Raw genomic sequence first — 19,071 nt, 5'->3', positions numbered from 1 at the left:
TTTTGTTCTTCCAGATGAATTTTGTTATTGTTTTTTTCTGGGTCTGTAAAATAGTTTATTGAGAGTTTGACTGGTATAACACTAAATAAATAGATTATTTTAGGTAGTATTGTCTTCTTTATTATATTTGCTCGACCTATCCAAGAGGACGTGATATTTTTTTTCCAGTAATTTAGATCGCACTTTATTTGCGTGGAAAGTGTTTTGTAGTTTTGCTCATATACTTCCTGACTTTTCTTTAGCAGATAGATTCTCAAATATTTTATCCTATCAACAATTATTTGAAATGGAATTTCTCTTTGTATCTCTTGTTGTTGGATGTTAGTGATGTATAAGAATGCTGATGATTTATTTGGATTTACTTTGAATCCTGAAACTTTGCTAAAGTTGTGAATTACTTCTAATAGGTTTTTAGTTGATTCTCTAGAGTTCTCTAAGTTCTCTCATTTGCAAAGAGTGATAATTTGGTTTCCTTATTACATACTCAAATTGTTTTAATCTCTTTTTCTTTTCATATTGCCAAAGCTAGGACTACTAATGCAACTGAATAGTAATATTGTTAGTGGGCAACATTGTTTCACCCTTGATCTTATTAGGAATGATTCCAGTTTATTGGGAATGATTACATGATGCTTGCTGATGCTTTAAATAGATTCTACTGACTATTTTAAGGAAAAGTCTATTTATTCCTATAATCTCTAATGCTTTTAATAGGAATGGGTGTTGGATTTTATCAAATGCATTTTCTGCATCTATTGAGATAAGCATGTGGTTTTTGTTAATTTGGTAATTGATATATTCAATTATGCTAATAGTTTTTTTTTTCTAATATTGCATTCCTGGTATAAAGCCTACTTGATCATGGTATACTATCCTGGGGATGATTATCTGTAATTTCTTTGCTAATATTTTCTTTAAGATTTTTGCATAAATATCCATTAGGGAGATTAGTCTATAATTTTTTTTTCTCCATTTTTGTCCTACCTGGCTTAGGTATCAGTATTATGACTGTGTCACAAAAGAAATTTGGTAGGAATCCTTCTATTTTTTTCTATATAAACTATATAAAAAATATATGTATATATATATAATAATATATATATTATAAAACATATGTATGAATGAATATAATATATATTTAAATTATGTTATAAAGTATATATTATACATATATATAATAAATAAATATAATATGAAACTATATATATATATATATATATATATATATATATATATATATATATATATATATATAATTGTCCTTCTATTTTTCTATATAAAAACTATCTTTTCAAATAGTTTATAGAGTATTTGGATTTAATCTTCAATTGAATATTTGTTAGAATTCACACATAAATCCATCTTATCCTAGGGATTTTTCTTAGGGAACTGATTAATAGCTTGTTCTATTTCTTTTTCTAAAATGGGACTATTTAAGTAATTTATTTCTTCTTCTGGTAATCTGGGAAATCTATATTTTTGTAGGTATTCCTCCATTTCACTTAGGTAGTCAAATTTATTGGAATAAAATTGGGCAAAGTAACTCCTAATCATTGCTCTAATTTCCTCTTTACTGATGGAAAGTTCTCCAGCAATTTGATTTTTCCCTTCCCTTTTTCTAATCAAATTAACTAAAGCTTTGCCTATTTTGTTGGGTTTTTTTCATAAAACCAACATTTAGTTTTATTTGTTAATTCAATTGTTTTTTAAAATTTCAATTTCGTTGATCTCTCCTCATTTTTTAGAATTTAAAATATAATATTTGATTGGGTGTTTTCTAGCTTTTTTAGATACAACTCCAATTCATTGATCTTCCCTTTTTTTATTTTAATCTATCTAAAGACATAAAATATTGCCTTATTACCACCTTGGCTGTATCCCACAAATTTTGGTACATTGTCTCATTATTGTCATTCTCTTGGATGAAATTATTGATTGTTTCTGTAATGGGCAGTTATACTATTCATTCTTTACCATGAAACTATTTAGTTTCCGACTGCTTTTTGGTCTATTTTCCCCTGGACTTTTATTGAATGTAACTTTTCTTTCATCATGACCTGAAAAAAAATGCATTCATTATTTCTGCTTCTTTGCATTTGATTTTGAGGTCTTTATGTCCTAACATATAGTCATTTTTTTGTATATGTTCCATGAACTGGTGAGAAGAAAGTGTCTTTTCTGTCTACATTTAATTTTCTCCAAATAGCTATCATATCTAGCTTTTCTAGTGTTCTATTTACCCCTTTAACTTCTTTATTATTTATTTTCTGGTTTGATTTATCTAGTTCTGAGAGAACCAGGTTGAAACTTCCCACTCTTAAAGTTTTGCTGTCTGTTTCTTCTCGTAACTCTCTTAACTTCTCCTTTAGGAATTTAGATGCTATACCACTTGGTGCATATAAGTTTAATATTGATATTGCTTCATTATCTATGGTACCCTTTAGCAAGATATAGTTTCCTTCCTTATCTCTTTTAATCAGATCAATTTTTGCTTTTACTTTATTTGAGATCAGGATGGTTACCCCTACTTTTTTTTTTTTTAACTTCATTTGAAGCATAATGGATTCTGCTCCAGCCTTTTACCTTTACTCTGAATCTCTGAATGTATGGCTCTGCTTTATATGTGTTTCTTGTAAACAACATGTTGTAGGATTCTGGCTTTTAATCCAGTCTGCTATTTGCTTATGATTTATGGGAGAGTTCACTCCATTCACATTTACAGTTAAAACTATTAATTCAGTATTTCCTGCCATCTTATTAACCCCAAATTATATTTTTCTATTTCTTTTTCCCCTTTCCCTCCTCCCCAGTATTTTACTTATGAGCACTACTTGCCTCAAGCAGTTCTCCTCTTTTACAGCCCCTCCATCTTTCTTATGCCTTTCCCCTACTATTTCTGTTTTCCAATCTAATTAGCCTACCCCTTCCCTTTTCCCCTTTGCCCTCCCACTTTTCTATGAGGTGAGAGAACTTCAGTGAAAAAAATATATCTAACATTCTTTCTTTCAGCCAAATCTGATGAGAGTAAGATTCACACACTATTCATAACACTTCCTTCTTTCCCTAAATTATAATAGGCTGACTTTGACTCTTCCTGAGATATAATTCACCTCATTTTACCTTCACTTTTACCTTTTTTTCTGGTACAATTCCCTTTCCACCTCTAGTTTCTTTTTTATAACAGTAAAATAATATAACAGTCAAATCATATTATATATGTACTCTCTATGTATTCCCATAACAGAAATATAGTTCTCAAGAGTTTTTTTTTCTTTTACCATTTTATGATTTTTTTTTAGTTCTATATTTGAAGGTCATATTTGTTGTTTAGCTCTGGTCTTTTCATCAAAAATATATGGAATTCACCAATTTCATTGAATGTCCATTTTCTTTCCTGAAAGAAAATGCTCAGTTTAACAGTGTAATTTGGTCTTGGCTGCATTCCAAGTTCCCTCAGCTTTCAAAATGTCAGATTCCAGACCCATTAGTGTTTTAAAGTGGAAGCTGCTATGTATTGAGTAATCCTTATTGAGACCCCTTGGTATTTGAATTGTTTCTTTCTGGCTGCTTATAATATTTTTCTTTGGCTGATAGTTCTGAAATTTAGCCATGATATTTCTTGGAGTTTTAATTTTGGAGTCTCTTTTAGGAGCTGTTCAGTGAATTCTTTCAATGGTTATCTTACCTTCTGATTCTCTGATATCTGGACAGTTCTCTTTGATGATTCCCTGATAAATAATGTCTAGGCTCTTTTTTTCATCATGATTTTCAGGGATTTCAATAATCCTTAGATTGTCTCTCCTAGATATGTTTTTTTCCTAGAACAATTGTTTTCCCAATTAGATATTTTATATTTTTTTCTATTTTTCCATTTTTTTGATTTTGCTTGACTGATTATTGTCTCATTGAGTCATTCATTTCCATTCAGTTCTGAATTTTAGTAAATTATTTTCATTTACTTTTTTTACTTTTTTTCTATTTTTCCAATTGAATTTTTAAATGAGTTGTTTTGTTCTGTGGATTTTTTTTCCATTTTACAAATTTCATTTTTTTAAGAAGTCATTTTATTTTTCCATTTCACAAATTCTATTCTTTAAGGAGTTATTTTCTTTTTCTGTTTCATAAATTCTGATTTTTGGGGAGTGGTTTTCTTTTTTCTAATTTATCATATCTATCTTTTAATGAATTATATGCTTTTTCCAAACCCTCTTGCAAATTTTTTATTTCCTTCTCCCATTTTTCTTCTCAGCTCTCTTTTAAGATCTTTTAAAATTTCTTCTGGGAGAGCCTTGTATGATGGGCACCAGATTATATCACCTTTTGGGGCTTCATCTGGAGATGATCTTCTTTTATAATCCTCAGGATTTGAAATCTGTTTTCTTCTACCATAAAAGATGTTTATGGTAAACATAATTTTTACTTTTTTATTCATTTAAAAAATTATGATTGCTTTTAGGACAGGGGAGGTCTTTCAAGCTTCCTCTATAACTGGTGGCTTCCTCAATAAGTGGCTGAGGCTTCACTGGGTCATTGCTGACTCGAGCCTGGTGCAGGGTGCATATGGCCAGGTCTCTTGAGATTGTGGCAATTCGGGTTCACTATTTACCTTTTGCTTTTGTGTTGGATGTTTTATAACTTCTCTCCTAGTCTACTGGCTTGCAACAGGACATAGTAGCCAACACTGCTATAGATTCCTCCCCATAGATTCTTCATCATTCAGAGTCCTCACCACCCTGCAGAGTCCACACCACCCCAGGACTCTATGCTGTCTGTACTGGCATCTGTGCTCAGCCTGCTTATGCTTGGCTGCCCCCTCCCATTTCCAATTGAAATAGACCTTTTCTGGAGATCTGTGGAATACAGGTAAGTTAACATCAAGCTTTGAAATGTTAATTACCTCTCCAACAATTTATTCAAAGCTCTTCAGTGCTAGAACTTTGTTTAACCTGTGGAGGTTTTCCATCTGTGAAGGAATGAGGTTAAATTTAAAACAGATTTCTGGATCAATTTACTACAACAACTGTTAATGCTTTATCTAAGTACTATGAGCGATTTGAGCTATGCACTTCTGCAGAAGTTATATTATATTCAGTGCAGCACAAATGCAGCCTCAACCAAATCCCTTTTCCCAACTGCTTTTATTTTGTTTTGTTGTTCTTCTTGTTGTTGTTTGTTTTGGGGGTCTGGATTTTTTTTTATAATTTGACATAGTTGGAACAAGCTTGAGGGACTTCCAGAATGGATTGAAGAGACATTGTGCACTTATTTTCAGAGGATCCCTCTAAAGTAAGAAAGGTTCCTCACCAGGTGTGTCTCATTTGTATTGGAAACAGCAATATTGAAGATCATCTCCTAAAATGTAAAGGCTTTGCTCTGTCAGTGGAAGGGAGTGTTAGGTTCTTACTAAGTGCTAAGTTGGTACTTAACAAATCTCTAGCTCAGAGTTCACACCTTTAGTTCAAACAAGCTCGTTCATTGGTTGTAAGTAGTTCCCACAAGCCCCTGCAGTACTCACAAGCCCATTCTCTGGGAGGATAAAAAGAGGCAACATTGAGTCTGAAGAACAGTCTAGATTGGGATAAGAACAAGACTTCCCAGGAGAACTTCAGGAATGCTCGAGGAGATTCAGAGCCAGGATTCAGGAAGAAGAGGATTCAAGATTCTACCTTTGCTCTGGCTGGAGGCTCCAGAAGCCTCCCAAGAAACCTGCTCACAGAGAAAATGATTATACAGAAAAGAAACCTCCTCCCAGAGAAGGATTATAATTTAGAGACAATCAGAACATTACAAGGGAGTACTCACAAAAATGAAATTAAAGATTCTTGATTCATGTGTAATGCACTATAGTAAATTGGAAATGCAAGGAGAAAAAGATATAATTCCTATACATAAAAAGAACAAAACAAAACATAAAATGGAGCAAGAGTCTGTGCATGAAATGTACACCTATAAATATGATACATAGAAGAAGTCAAAGTGTTAGGAGAAATGTGAGAGGGGAGAAATTAATTCTCAGTAAGACTAGAGTGAGGAGTTGGGGTCAAGATTTGGGTCTTAAAAAGGAATAAAAATTTTAGTAGAGAGAAATGATGTGAGGATCTCCTTCGGGTATGAGAATGTGCAAAAACACTTATAAGAAAGATTAGAGTGGAGAATCAAGGCGGGAAAGTGAATAATTTAGTGTAATTAAAAGGCAAGGTATTTGGGGAAAACCAATAGTAAGGATAAAGGAATAGTAGGAAGAGAAGCCATTAGGAGCAAATTTATGAAGAGGTTTCAAAGCTTGAGTTTGAGCAATGGGGAGTATTTTGAGAATTAAGAAGTGAAGTAATGTGGTCATATAAGCATTTGGGGGGGACATTATTTGGCCAGTATGTGAAGTAATGAAAGGGCTTAGAAATTAACTAATACAGTAGTCCAAGTGATCTGTTTCAATTCCTTACTTTTAGGTCATTTTATTGTTCTCACCCTGAAATAGAATAGAACACCAGGTTTAAAATCAAAGAGTTCAAATTTGACCTCAAACATTTACTAGCTGTATGACTCTGAACAAATCATTTAACCTGTTTGCCTCAGTTTCTTCATCTCTAAAATGTGGATAATAATAGAATTTACCTCCCAGGGGTTTTTTGAGAATAGAATTTATAAAAAAAAATGCTTAGCACAGTATCTGACACATAATAAGCACTATGTTTTATTTATTGTTATTATATTGTATATGTTATTATTATTTTGGTAACTGGATTTAAAAAAAAGCAACTTCACAAACATAAAAGAAAATGAATGGTTAATTTATTCAACTTTTCAGTTGCTTTTTATCAAGCCTTCTGGAAAATCTTCACTCAATGAATTCATAAATCTTTATTCAGTACCTACTATGAAGTATAGGCTCTATTGGCCCAGTAATGCTTTGGCATTCAAAAAAAAGAAAATAAAAACTTAAAGTTTTTATAGAGGAAATCATATTGTCAAATGAATTTGCTTCTGATAGGTAGATTTGTAACCACTGTAGATCATTTTTTGAGCAATTTTCTTTGGATTGGAGAAAATAGTAGTTCAACAAAAATGGGTGAATGAAAAACTATCTGTAATTTATTCAGGTGTTTTTGAATCATAAGCTTTGAAAAGGGAAAGAAAAGTTTCTACTGAACAGTATTTTACCAGACCTGTATAATTATAGAGTTGAAAGGGCTTTGGAGACTTATCTAATCCAACTCTTATATAGACAAGAATCTGTTCTATTATGATTCTGGCATCTGACTATCCTTCTGTTTGAAAATCTCTGCTGATGGGGAATCCTCTCACTTCCTATGATAGCCTATTCTACTTTTTAAAAATAGTTCCAATTATCCAAAAGAATTTCTTGCACAGACCCTAAATTTGTTTCCCCAAATCTGTTTCTCAGCCTCTTCCACCAAGTGCCTCTAGTTCTGAGGCCAAGGAAAACATATCCGTTAATTCTTCCATGGCATCCCTTTGATGAGGTAACATGATGAGGTAAATATCTAATAATGAGGTATATACCTCAATAGGATTAACTGAGGTCTAGTGGCAGATTGGGGTACAGGGAGTCACATGGAGCGCCCCTGCAACCCCTTAGGATTCAGCGCAAGGATACAAAGTTAAATCAGGTCTAGTGGCGGCAAGAGTCCTCTGTAAATGAATTTACAGGCTTGAAAACCTAGATGGGTAAAGAAGATGTTTATTGCAAAGTTTGGAAGCAAGGTTAAAGTCTTGTTAGTAAAAGGCATTAGATAGAGGAAGCGACGGGACAGAGAGTCTCTGATGCAAAGCAGCTTGGCTGGCATCTTTCAACTCTCTGACAAAAGATGATTCCACCTTGGCTCTTTTATCTGCTTGAAGAAGCATAGGGAGGAGCTCAGGTTGATTTCTGGAAGACCAGATTTTTGGAGGGCTTTTCAGATAGTTGGGGGTTGGGTAATCCAAGCCAGCTCAGATCTGGGGGGGGGGGGGTTGGGTACAAGCCCAAACTGGCTCAGATACTGATCTCTCCCCTTGGGGTTTTGACCAGATCTTGTAAATCAAAGGTACAAGGAATCTTAAAGGGGGCTACGCCTGCATCACCTTCAAATGACAATCTCTTAAAAATACTTCAAATACTTAAAAAAAGTTTTTATGTTCTCTCAATCTTATCTTTTCTCTTCAACCTTTATCTCCCTCTTCTTGTCCTTTTCCTAGAAAAATAATATAAATTTCCCTATATGCTTTTCAATTTCCTTACCATCATCTTTCCCTTTGTCAAAATCATTCCGAAAATATGGTGCTCAGAACTAACTACCCATGTTTCATATGGTCTGATCAGGACAGAATCACCACTGCCTTTTGTTTTGGATTACCCCCTCCCCGTAATCACATAAATTTATTTGGTTTCCAAATCACATTATTAATACATGACAGTAGATTTTTTTCACCCAAAATTTTATCTAGATGCTTTTCCTGCTAAGTGTTTTACTCCACCATAAACATGAGTACTATCTGAATGATTCTCAAAGTTTCCCAGACACCTCTGTATTAAGGACCAAACTAGGATGTAACAGACTAAATAATAAATAATATCATTTATTCCTTATTCTGTATCCAAATTGTCAAAGGCTTGAAATTACTTTATTGAATAAATATGGGGGAAAGAGTGTAAGTTTCAAAAAAAGGTGCAGGGAAATGAATAAAAAATAATTCCATATATAATATATGACATATAAAAAGTTTTGAGATATATAAGTTTTATTTTTTTATTAATTATTCCAACATTTTAATAAAAGGATAGACATTTAGCATTTCTCTCTTAAAACAAAGACAATCTTGGTGGTGGGCTCAATTTATATGCCTATTGGAAGAAAAGTATTTCCAGAAAACAGCAATCAACTCTGATTGGTTAACAATTAATAAGAGAATGAATATCACAATGAGGATCTGGACCTGAACTTTGATTAAGTCATTTATTTTTTAATGGGCAATGTATTCAAAGAATTAGCTCCACCTAAATCTGAATAAAACATGGTTAATCCATCCGGTTGGGGTTTGGAGAGAGATAAAAATTGTTTCTTCTTCAGAGACTGAGGTCTTGAAATGAGGTTAAAAGAAAACAAGGAAAATCTGAATCTCCCCAAATCACTGGTTATAGTAATCATTTCTCTCAATAGTTCAAAACTACTTAAAAGGCAGGAATTGATTGGAATTGAATCAGCAGAACATAATTATTTCCATTAATACAATTCTTTGTTATGTTAATGTTTTAAGTATACTTATTTGAATGCTATTTCAAAAGAATGCCAAAATAAAATTTATTACTAATGAATTTAGGATTAGGATTATGTGAATATAAAATTAAAGATGTGAATTCACCTAGAGAATTCTTGCATAAGAAAAAACAGTGAGCAAATTTATTGTCATTCTTATTATGAACATTAAAATTTCTAAAATAGTCTTCTACTATAGTGATATATAGGAATCTAGAAATGGTCATATGTCTACTGTGACATAGATACAAATTATTCCTTACAAATAATATGATGTGACAATGATATGATCTGTGTAGCTGTTCATCTGTGAATCATATTCATCCTTCATAGTCTGAATTAAGGTCAGATCTTTTCTTGAAGCTTTCCTTGACAAACACAGCCTAGAGAATACGATAGATCTTTCCTATGAAGATCTACCTCACTAGTAGCTGTCTCATTGTGTGTATGTGTGTGTGTGTGTGTGTGTGTGTGTGTGTTTGTGGCATGTAACAAATAGTAAGATGTTCTGCATGTCTCTCCACTGCCATATCATAACCATATAACTCACACATACACACACACACACAGAGTGTTATGCACATAGTAATCTTTGATAGTACAGGAAACAATACCTTCCAAATCTGGTAAACTGTATTTAATTCTTGATACTGAAATAAGCTTTGTGAACATGTGTTAATAACCTCTTTGATTTCATATGATCATTGATGCCTTAGTTTCCCCAAATGTAAAATGGAAATTCCAAAAAAGATTGGCACTTGCATTATCTCTTCTATAAGGTAAGGAAAGTATCTTGGAACCTTAAAGGACTATAAAAATATATTTTGTTTTCTTTGTTAATTTTTATGTTTTTTGTGAGGCATGATATTGAAGTGTCCGTTGATTGATATGTGATATAATAAAGAGATTTCAGCATAATACATTTCAATTTAAGCACATGACAACACTTAGGACTTCTATTTTATGACAATATAGAAATAGAGACAGAGACAGAGACAGAGACAGAGAGAGAATTGAAAGAGGACTTAGAAGTTTTGTTTACTTGTGATATTTTTAGTAAATCTTGTGGCTCTTCAGATTCTAACAATATTTTATATTATTATTTTTATTTAACCTTATGGAAATTGTGTGTGTGTGTGTGTGTTATTTATTTCTTAATCCTATTTTACATTGCTTTTATTTTTATATATGAAATGGAGATGGTTTTTAGCTTTTAGTTTTGGTGCTAGCTTATTTTTAACTTTTTTGAAAAAGAAAACAACTTCTAGTTAAGAAGATTGATACACCAACAAATAAAAACAATTCTTATTCAGCTAGGCTGTTAGGTGGAACAATGGATTACTCTAAGTCAGTAATGACCTATGTTCAAACATGACCTAAAACATTTAGTAGATCTATGAATCTGGGTAAGTCACTAAACATGTTTGCCTCATTTTCTCTCCGCTTTAAAATGAGAGGTCATGGCATCTACCTTCTAAGATCCTTATCACTTGTAAGGATCAAATGAGATGATATTTACAACACCACAGTACCTAGCATATAAAAGTTGCTTAAAAATTACTTGTTGCCTCCTAATTTTGTTCCCAACTAATTACTGATGTCTAATGTGAGCATAGTATTAATATCATTGTTACAGAGGATATTAAGAATGATAAACACTTTATTTTGTAATTTCATTTTTATGTTTTGAGGTATTTCAGATCATACAATTGAATCTTTTAAAAATGATTTTATTGTTTTAACTTCTTTTTGAAGAATGTTTTTAAAATTAAACTTTAAAAATTAAAACTTTTTACATTTTTTTAATACAGTGGGATGCCATCACTGAAATGGATGAACACAATCGACCCATTCATACTTACCAGGTATGCAACGTAATGGAACCAAACCAAAACAATTGGCTTCGTACAAACTGGATTTCCCGAGATGAAGCCCAGAAAATTTATGTGGAATTAAAGTTTACTCTGAGAGACTGCAACAGTATTCCTTGGGTCTTGGGAACTTGTAAAGAAACTTTTAATCTCTTCTACATGGAATCTGATGAGTCCCGTGGAGTTAAATTCAGGCCAAGCCAATATACTAAAATTGATACTATTGCTGCTGATGAGAGTTTTACCCAGATGGATTTGGGTGACCGCATCCTTAAGCTCAATACCGAAGTTCGTGAGGTGGCACCAATAAACAAGAAAGGATTTTTTCTTGCTTTTCAGGACATTGGAGCATGTATTGCTCTAGTTTCTGTTCGTATTTTCTATAAAAAGTGCCCATTCACTGTTCGTAACTTGGCTATGTTTCCTGATACTATACCAAGAGTTGATTCTTCCTCTTTGGTGGAAGTTCGGGGTTCCTGTGTTAAGAGTGCTGAAGAGCGGGATACACCAAAATTATATTGTGGAGCTGATGGAGATTGGCTAGTTCCTCTGGGACGGTGTATCTGCAGTGTAGGATATGAGGAAGTAGATGGTTCCTGCCATGGTAAGGAAGGAAAATCAATTTATATTGCACTTAACAGATGATGAATTTGCAGTCAGATTTCTTATGCATTTATTTGACAAAAAAAAATAATAATGTCTGAATACAATTCTTTACACCGTGAATTTTACAAGGACCTAGCAGATGTTAAGTGATATGAAATGGCTGTTTTCCTCCATCCTCCCAAATTCCCTAAAAAGTATGAAAGTTAGGTGTGCATTTTTCAAACTACAAAATTATTTTCTGGGTTAATTTGAGGAAAATTATAGATTAACAATATGCATACTTCAGTGTAATGTTCTTGGTGGTTTTTTTTGGAGGTTTTGGAGCAGTCTTCTTTTCAGAGAGTAATCACCACAAGAATAGGCAGGTGTTAAAGTCCAAAAGTCTTTATTGTCTCCTTTGCCTGGTGCTCTGCTAGCTTTCTCTTGGCCTTCAGAGGGGAATTGGTTTCAGTGGAGAAAATGTAGGAGGTCAGGCTGTATATCACTATGATGATATACAGCAATCTAGATATAGTCATATGTATACTGTGACATAGACACCACAGGGTGTGAGATGGAATGGACAAATCTGTCTCTCAGTCTCCCAAGAGAGCCATCAGTAGCCTGACCAAAGATGAAATTAATCTCTCTCCTTGGTTCTGAGTGATTGCACTCCTGTCTCCAACTCCTTTGTTTTCTCTGTCCTCTGAATCCCACCTGTACACTGTGCTCTACACTGAGTATAAACCAATCATTATATTATTAGGAAACCATTATTTGTTGTAAGATTAAATCAATCATACTGAACTTAAAGAACTATTAAGCACCATGCTAAATTAGATAACCATTATCTCATCAATTCTACTGAAAACACCTTATAAGAATACTTCTGTCAGAGTTCTGGACAATAACACTTCAATCGTACCTGATCCCATTTTTAAAGCAATAGTATGAGAATATTGGAAATATAAACCTATAAAATAATTTCTCAGGTGGTAGGAATGCTTCCAAATAACATCTAATTATACTTATATAATGGGGAGTAAATTTCAATCTATTAAATGAAATTATCCTTGTCAAAATTAACTGTGTAAAATTAAATACAGATTGAAGTTCCCTTTTACTTTTTTATTATAGCTTTTTATTTACAAGATATATACATGGGTAATTTTTCAGCATTGACTCTTGCAAAACCTTCTGTTCCAACTTTTCACCTCCTTCCCCCAACACCTTCCCTTAGATGGCAAGTAGACCAATACAAGTTAAATAGGTTAAAGTATATGTTAAATATAATACATGTACACATATGCATACAGTTATCTTGCTGCACAAGAAAAATCAGACTTAGAAATAAGGTAAAATTAACCTGAGAAAGAAATCAAAAATGCAAGTCGGATTGGAAATGCTATGTTGTGGTATACACTTATTTCCCAAAGTTCCTTCATTGGGTGTAGCTGGTTCTCTTCATTATTGAACAAATAGAACTGATTTGGTTCATCTCATTGTTGAAGACATCCACATCCATCAGAATTTATCATCATATAATATTGCTGTTGAAGTATATAATGATTTCCTGGTCCTGCTGATTTCATTCAACATCAATTCATGTAAGTCTATCCAGGCCTTTCTGAAATCATCCTACTGGTCATTTCTTACAGAACAATAATATTCCATAACATTCATATAACACGATTTATTCAGCCATTCTCCAATTGATGGACATCCATTCAATTTTCAGTTTCTAGCCACTACAAAAAGGGCTGCCACAAACATTTTTGCACATGGGGCTCCCTTTCCGTTATTTATCTCTTTGGGATATAAGCCCAGTAAAAGCACTGCTGGATTAAATGGTATGCACATTTTGATAACTTTTTGAGCATAGTTCCAAATTGCTCTCCAGAATGACTGGATGTATTCACAAATCCTCTAACAATGTATCAGTGTCCCAGTTTCCCTACATCCCATCCAACATTCAGCATTATCTTTTCCTGTCATCCTAGACAATCTGACAGGTGTGTAGTGGTATCTCAGGGTTGTCTTAATTTGCATTTATCTGATTAATAATGATTTGGAGCATCTTTTCATAAGGCTAGAAAGTTTCATTTTCTTCATCTGAAAATTGTCTGTAACTATTCTTTGATAATTTATCAATTGGAGAATGGCTTGATTTATAATAAATTAGAGTCAATTCTCTATATATTTTTGAAATGAGGCTTTTATCAGAACTTTGACTCTAAAAATGTTTTTCCAGTTTATTGCTTCCATTCTAATCTTGTCTGCATTACTTTCGTTTGTACAAAAGCTTTTTAATTTGATATAGTCAATTTTTTTTTTATTTTTGTATTCATTTTTCCAAATTACCCCCACTCCCTCTATTCCCTCCCCCCGATGACAGGCAATCCCATACATTTTACATGTGTTACAATATAGTCTAGGTACAATACATGTGTGTGAATATCATTTTCTTGTTGCACAATAAACATTAGAATCCGAAGGTACATGCAACCTGGGCAGACAGGTATTAGTGCTAACAATTTACATTCACTTCCCAGTGTTTCTTCTCTGGGTGTAGCTACCTCTGTCCATCATTGATCAACTGGAAGTGAGTTGGATCTTCTTTATGTTGAAGATTTCCACTTCCATCAGAATACATCCTCATACAGTATTGTTGTTGAAGTGTACAGTGATCTTCTGGTTCTGCTCACTTCACTCAGCATCAGTTGATTTAAGTCTCTCCAGGCCTCTCTGTATTCCTCCTGCTGGTCATTTCTTACAGAGCAATAATATTCCATAACCTTCATATATCAAAATTTACCCAACCATTCTCCAACTGATGGACATCCATTCATCTTCCAGTTTCTAGCTACAACAAAAAGAGCTGCCACAAACATTTTGGCACATATATGACTCTTTCCGCTCTTTAATATATATATATATATATATATAATCCCAGTAGTAGCGCTGCTGGGTCAAAGGGTATGCACAGTTTGATAACTTTTTGGGCATAATTCCAGATTGCTCTCCAGAATGGCTGGATTCTTTCGCAACTCCATCAGCAATGTATTAGTGTCCCAATTTCCCGACATCCCCTCCAACATTTATCATTATTTGTTCCTGTCATCTTAGCCAAGCTGACAGGTGTGTAGTGGTATCTCAGAGTGGTCTTAATTTGCATTTCTCTGATCAGTAGTGATTTGGAACACTCTTTCATGTGAGTGGATATAGTTTCAATTTCTCCCTCTGAGAATTGTCTGTTCATATCCTTTGACCATTTATCAATTGGAGAATGGTTCGGTTTCTTATAAATTATGGTCAGTTCTCTATATATTTTGGAAATGAGACCTTTGTCAGAACCTTTGTTTTTAAAAATATTTTCCCAATTTGTTACTTCCCTTCTAATCTTGTTTGCATTAGTATTATTTGTACAGAAACTTTTTAGTTTGATGTAATCAAAATCTTCTATTTTGTGATCAATAATGATCTCTAGTTCTCCTCTGGTCATAAATTCCTTCCTCCTCCACAAGTCTGAGAGGTAGACTATCCTCTGTTCCTCTAATCTATTTATTATCTCCCTCTTTATGCCTAAATCATGGATCCATTTTGATCTTATCTTGGTATATGGTGTTAAGTGTGGATCCATATCTAATTTCTGCCATACTAATTTCCAGTTTTCCCAACAGTTTTTTCCGAATAATGAATTTTTATCCCTAATGTTGGAATCTTTGGGTTTGTCAAAGATTAGATTGCTATAGATGTACCCTTTTTTGTCCTTTGTATCTAATCTGTTCCACTGATCTACCGGTCTATTTCTTAGCCAATACCAAATGGTTTTGGTGACTGCTGCTATATAATATAGCTTTAGATCAGGTACACTTAGACAACCTTCCTCTGAGTTTTTTTTCATTAGTTCCCTTGCAATTCTCGACCTTTTATTCTTCCATATGAATTTTGTTGTTATTTTTTCTAGGTCATTGAAATAGTTTCTTGGGAGTCTGATTGGTATAGCACTAAATAAATAGATTAGTTTGGGGAGTATTGTCATCTTTATTATATTCGCTCGGCCTATCCAAGAGCACTGAATGTCTTTCCAATTATTTAAATCTGATTTTATTTTTGTGGCAAGTGTTTTGTAATTTTTCTCATATAATTCCTGACTTTTCTTTGGTAGATGGATTCCCAAATATTTTTATACTCTCAACATTTGTTTGGAATGGAATTTCTCTTTGTATCTCTTGCTGTTGCATTTTGTTAGTGATATATAAAAATGCCGAGGATTTATGTGGATTTATTTTGTATCCTGCCACTTTGCTGAAATTTTGAATTATTTCTAGTAGCTTTTTAGCAGAGTCTTTGGGGTTCTCTAAGTATACCATCATGTCATCTGCAAAAAGTGATAGTTTAATTTCCTCATTTCCTACTCTAATTCCTTGAATCTCTTTCTCGGCTCTTATTGCCGAGGCTAGCGTTTCTAGTACTATATTGAATAGTAATGGTGATAGTGGGCAACCTTGTTTCACTTCTGATCTTACTGGGAAAGGTTGCAGTTTATTTCTATTGCATATTATGCTTACTGAAGGTCTTAAATATATGCTCCTGATTATTCTAAGGAATAGTCCATTTATTCCTATACTCTCAAGAGTTTTTAGTAGGAATGGATGTTGGATTTTGTCAAATGCTTTTTCTGCATCTATTGAGATGATCATATGGTTCTTATTAATTTGATTATTAATATGGTCAATTATATTAATAGTTTTCCTAATATTAAACCAGCCCTGCATTCCTGGAATAAATCCTACTTGATCCTAGTGTATTATCTTGGAGATGATTTTCTGAAGTCTTTTTGCTAATATCTTATTTAAGATTTTAGCATCAATATTCATTAAGGAGATTGGTCTATAATTTTCTTTCTCAGTTTTCGGTCTACCAGGTTTAGGTATCAGTACCATGTCTGTGTCATAAAAGGAGTTTGGTAGGACTCCTTCATCCCCTATTTTTTCAAATAATTTATATAACATTGGGGCTAATTGTTCTTTAAATGTTTGGTAGAATTCACATGTGAATCCATCTGGCCCTGGGGATTTTTTCCTGGGAAGTTGATTAATAGCTTGTTCTTTTTCTTTTTCTGAAATGGGACTATTTAAGCAATTTATCTCCTCCTCTGTTAATCTAGGGAGCCTATATTTTTGGAGGAAGTCATCCATTTCACTTAAGTTATCAAATTTATTGGCATAACGTTGGGCAAAGTAACTCATTATTTCTCTAATTTCCTCTTCATTGGTGGAAAGATCCCCCTTTTCATTTGTAAGACTATCAATTTGATTTTCCTCTTTCTTTTTTTGATCAAATTTACCAAAGGTTTATCTATTTTATTGGCTTTTTCATAAAACCAACTCTTGGTTTTATTTATTAATTCAATAGTTTTTTTTTACTTTCAATTTTATTGATTTCTCCTTTTAATTTTTGTATTTCAAGTTTAATTTTTGGTTGGGGGTTTGATATAGTCAAATTTTTAAATTTTGTGATAAATAATGATCTCTACTTCTTCTTTGCTCACAAATTCCTTCCTCTTTCCCAGGTCTAAGAGGTAAACTATCCTATGTTCTTCTAATTTATTTATAATATCATTCTTTCTGCAGAGATCATGAACCCATTTTGACCTTATTTTGGTGTATGGTATTAAGTGTGGGTAAATGCCTAATTTCTGCCATACTAATTTCCAATTTTCCCAGCAGTTTTTATCAAATAGTGAATTGTTATCTCAAAACCTTGGGTCTTTGGAGGTGTCAAATATTAGATTATTAAAGATATTGACAATATTGTCCTATGAACTTAAGCCAATACCAAATGGTTTTGGTGACCTCTGCTTTATAATATAGTTTTAGGTCTATTACATCTAGGCCACTTTCATTTCAGTTTTTTATTATTAGTTCCCATGAAAATCTTGACCTTTTGTTTTTCCAGATGACTTTTGTTGTTTTTTTCTAGATCATTAAAATACTTTTTGGGAGTCTGATTGGTATAACACGAAATAAATGGATTAGTTTAGATTAGATAAATGGATTGTCATCTTTATTATATTCACTCCACCTATCCAAGAACACTTAATATTTTTCCAATTGGTTAGGTCTGACTTTATTTATATGGAAAGTGTTTTATAATTTGTTCATATAGTTCCTGACTTTATATTGGCAGATAGATTCCCAAATATTTTATACTATCAACAGTTACCTTAAATGGAATTTCTCCTTATATATATAACTGTTGGATTTTGTTAGTGATATATAAGAATGCTTTGATTAATGTGGGTTTATTTTGTATCCTGCAACTTTGCTAAAATTGTGGATTACTTCTTTTTTTAGTAGAATTTAGTAGTAGCCTTTTAGTAGAATCTCTGGTGTTCTCTAACTTTGCCATCATATCATCTAAAAAGAGTGATGATTTGGTTTCCACATTACCTATTCTAATTCCTTTATTCTCTTTTTCAACTATTATTGCTGAAGCTAGCATTTCTAATACAACATAAAATAGTAATGGTGAAAGTGGACAACCTTGTTTTTCACTCCTGATCTTACTGGGAATGGTTCCAATTTATCCCCATTACATATGATACTTACGGTTAGTTTTAAATACATGCTACTATTTTAATAAAAGGCCCATTCATGCCTATACCTTCAAGTGTTTTAATATGAATGGATGTTGGATATTATCAAATGTTTTTTCTTCATCTATTGAGATGATCATATGTTGTTTTTATTAATTTGGTTATTGACACAGTCAATTTTGCTAATAGTTATCCTAATATTGAACCAGCCCTGCATTCCTGATATAAATTCTACTTCGTCATGGTTTATTATCCTGGAGATGATTTTCTGTAATCTTTTGGCTAATATTTTATTTAAGATTTTAGCATCAATATTCATTAGGGACATTGGTCTATAATTTCTTTCTCTGTTTTTGTCCCATCTGGTTTAGGTATTAGTAACATGTCTGTGACATAAAAGGAATTTGGTAGGAGTCTTTCATTCCCTATTTTTTCAAATAGTTTATATAAAATTGGAGTTAATTTTTCTTTAAACGTTTGGTAGAATTAACATTAAATCTATCTAGTGCTAGGGACTTTTTCTTAGATAATTCATTAGGGGGGCAGAGCCAAGATGGCTAAGAAGATATACGCAAATATGTAAGCTCCCTTCTTCCCTCAATACCAACTAGTTAAATCAGCCTCAAAAATAACTCTGGACTGATAAAAACCACAAGGATTAGAAGCACAACTTACCAGCTTAAGAGAATTGGGAATTTCAACAGAAAAAGTTGGTTCCAAGGGGAGGAAAAAAAGATCAGCACGGACAGGGTGGGAC

The 19,071-nt window shown here is 32.9% G+C and overlaps 1 protein-coding gene across 1 annotated transcript in view; it reads left to right on the top strand.

The window, feature by feature from the left end:
* Positions 1–19,071, top strand: part of EPHA6 (EPH receptor A6) — a 1,095,310-nt gene that overhangs the window by 196,764 nt on the left and 879,475 nt on the right. The window contains exon 3 of the mRNA XM_074299847.1: positions 11,069–11,732. Within this exon, the coding sequence (XP_074155948.1) occupies positions 11,069–11,732 (664 nt within the window). The remainder of the gene's footprint in view (positions 1–11,068; positions 11,733–19,071) is intronic.

This window comes from Sminthopsis crassicaudata, chromosome 3, assembly GCF_048593235.1.
Source record: "Sminthopsis crassicaudata isolate SCR6 chromosome 3, ASM4859323v1, whole genome shotgun sequence".
NCBI lineage: Eukaryota > Metazoa > Chordata > Mammalia > Dasyuromorphia > Dasyuridae > Sminthopsis > Sminthopsis crassicaudata.
Note: the sequence above shows the minus strand (reverse complement) of the source record. Positions and strands in the feature narration are given on the sequence as shown.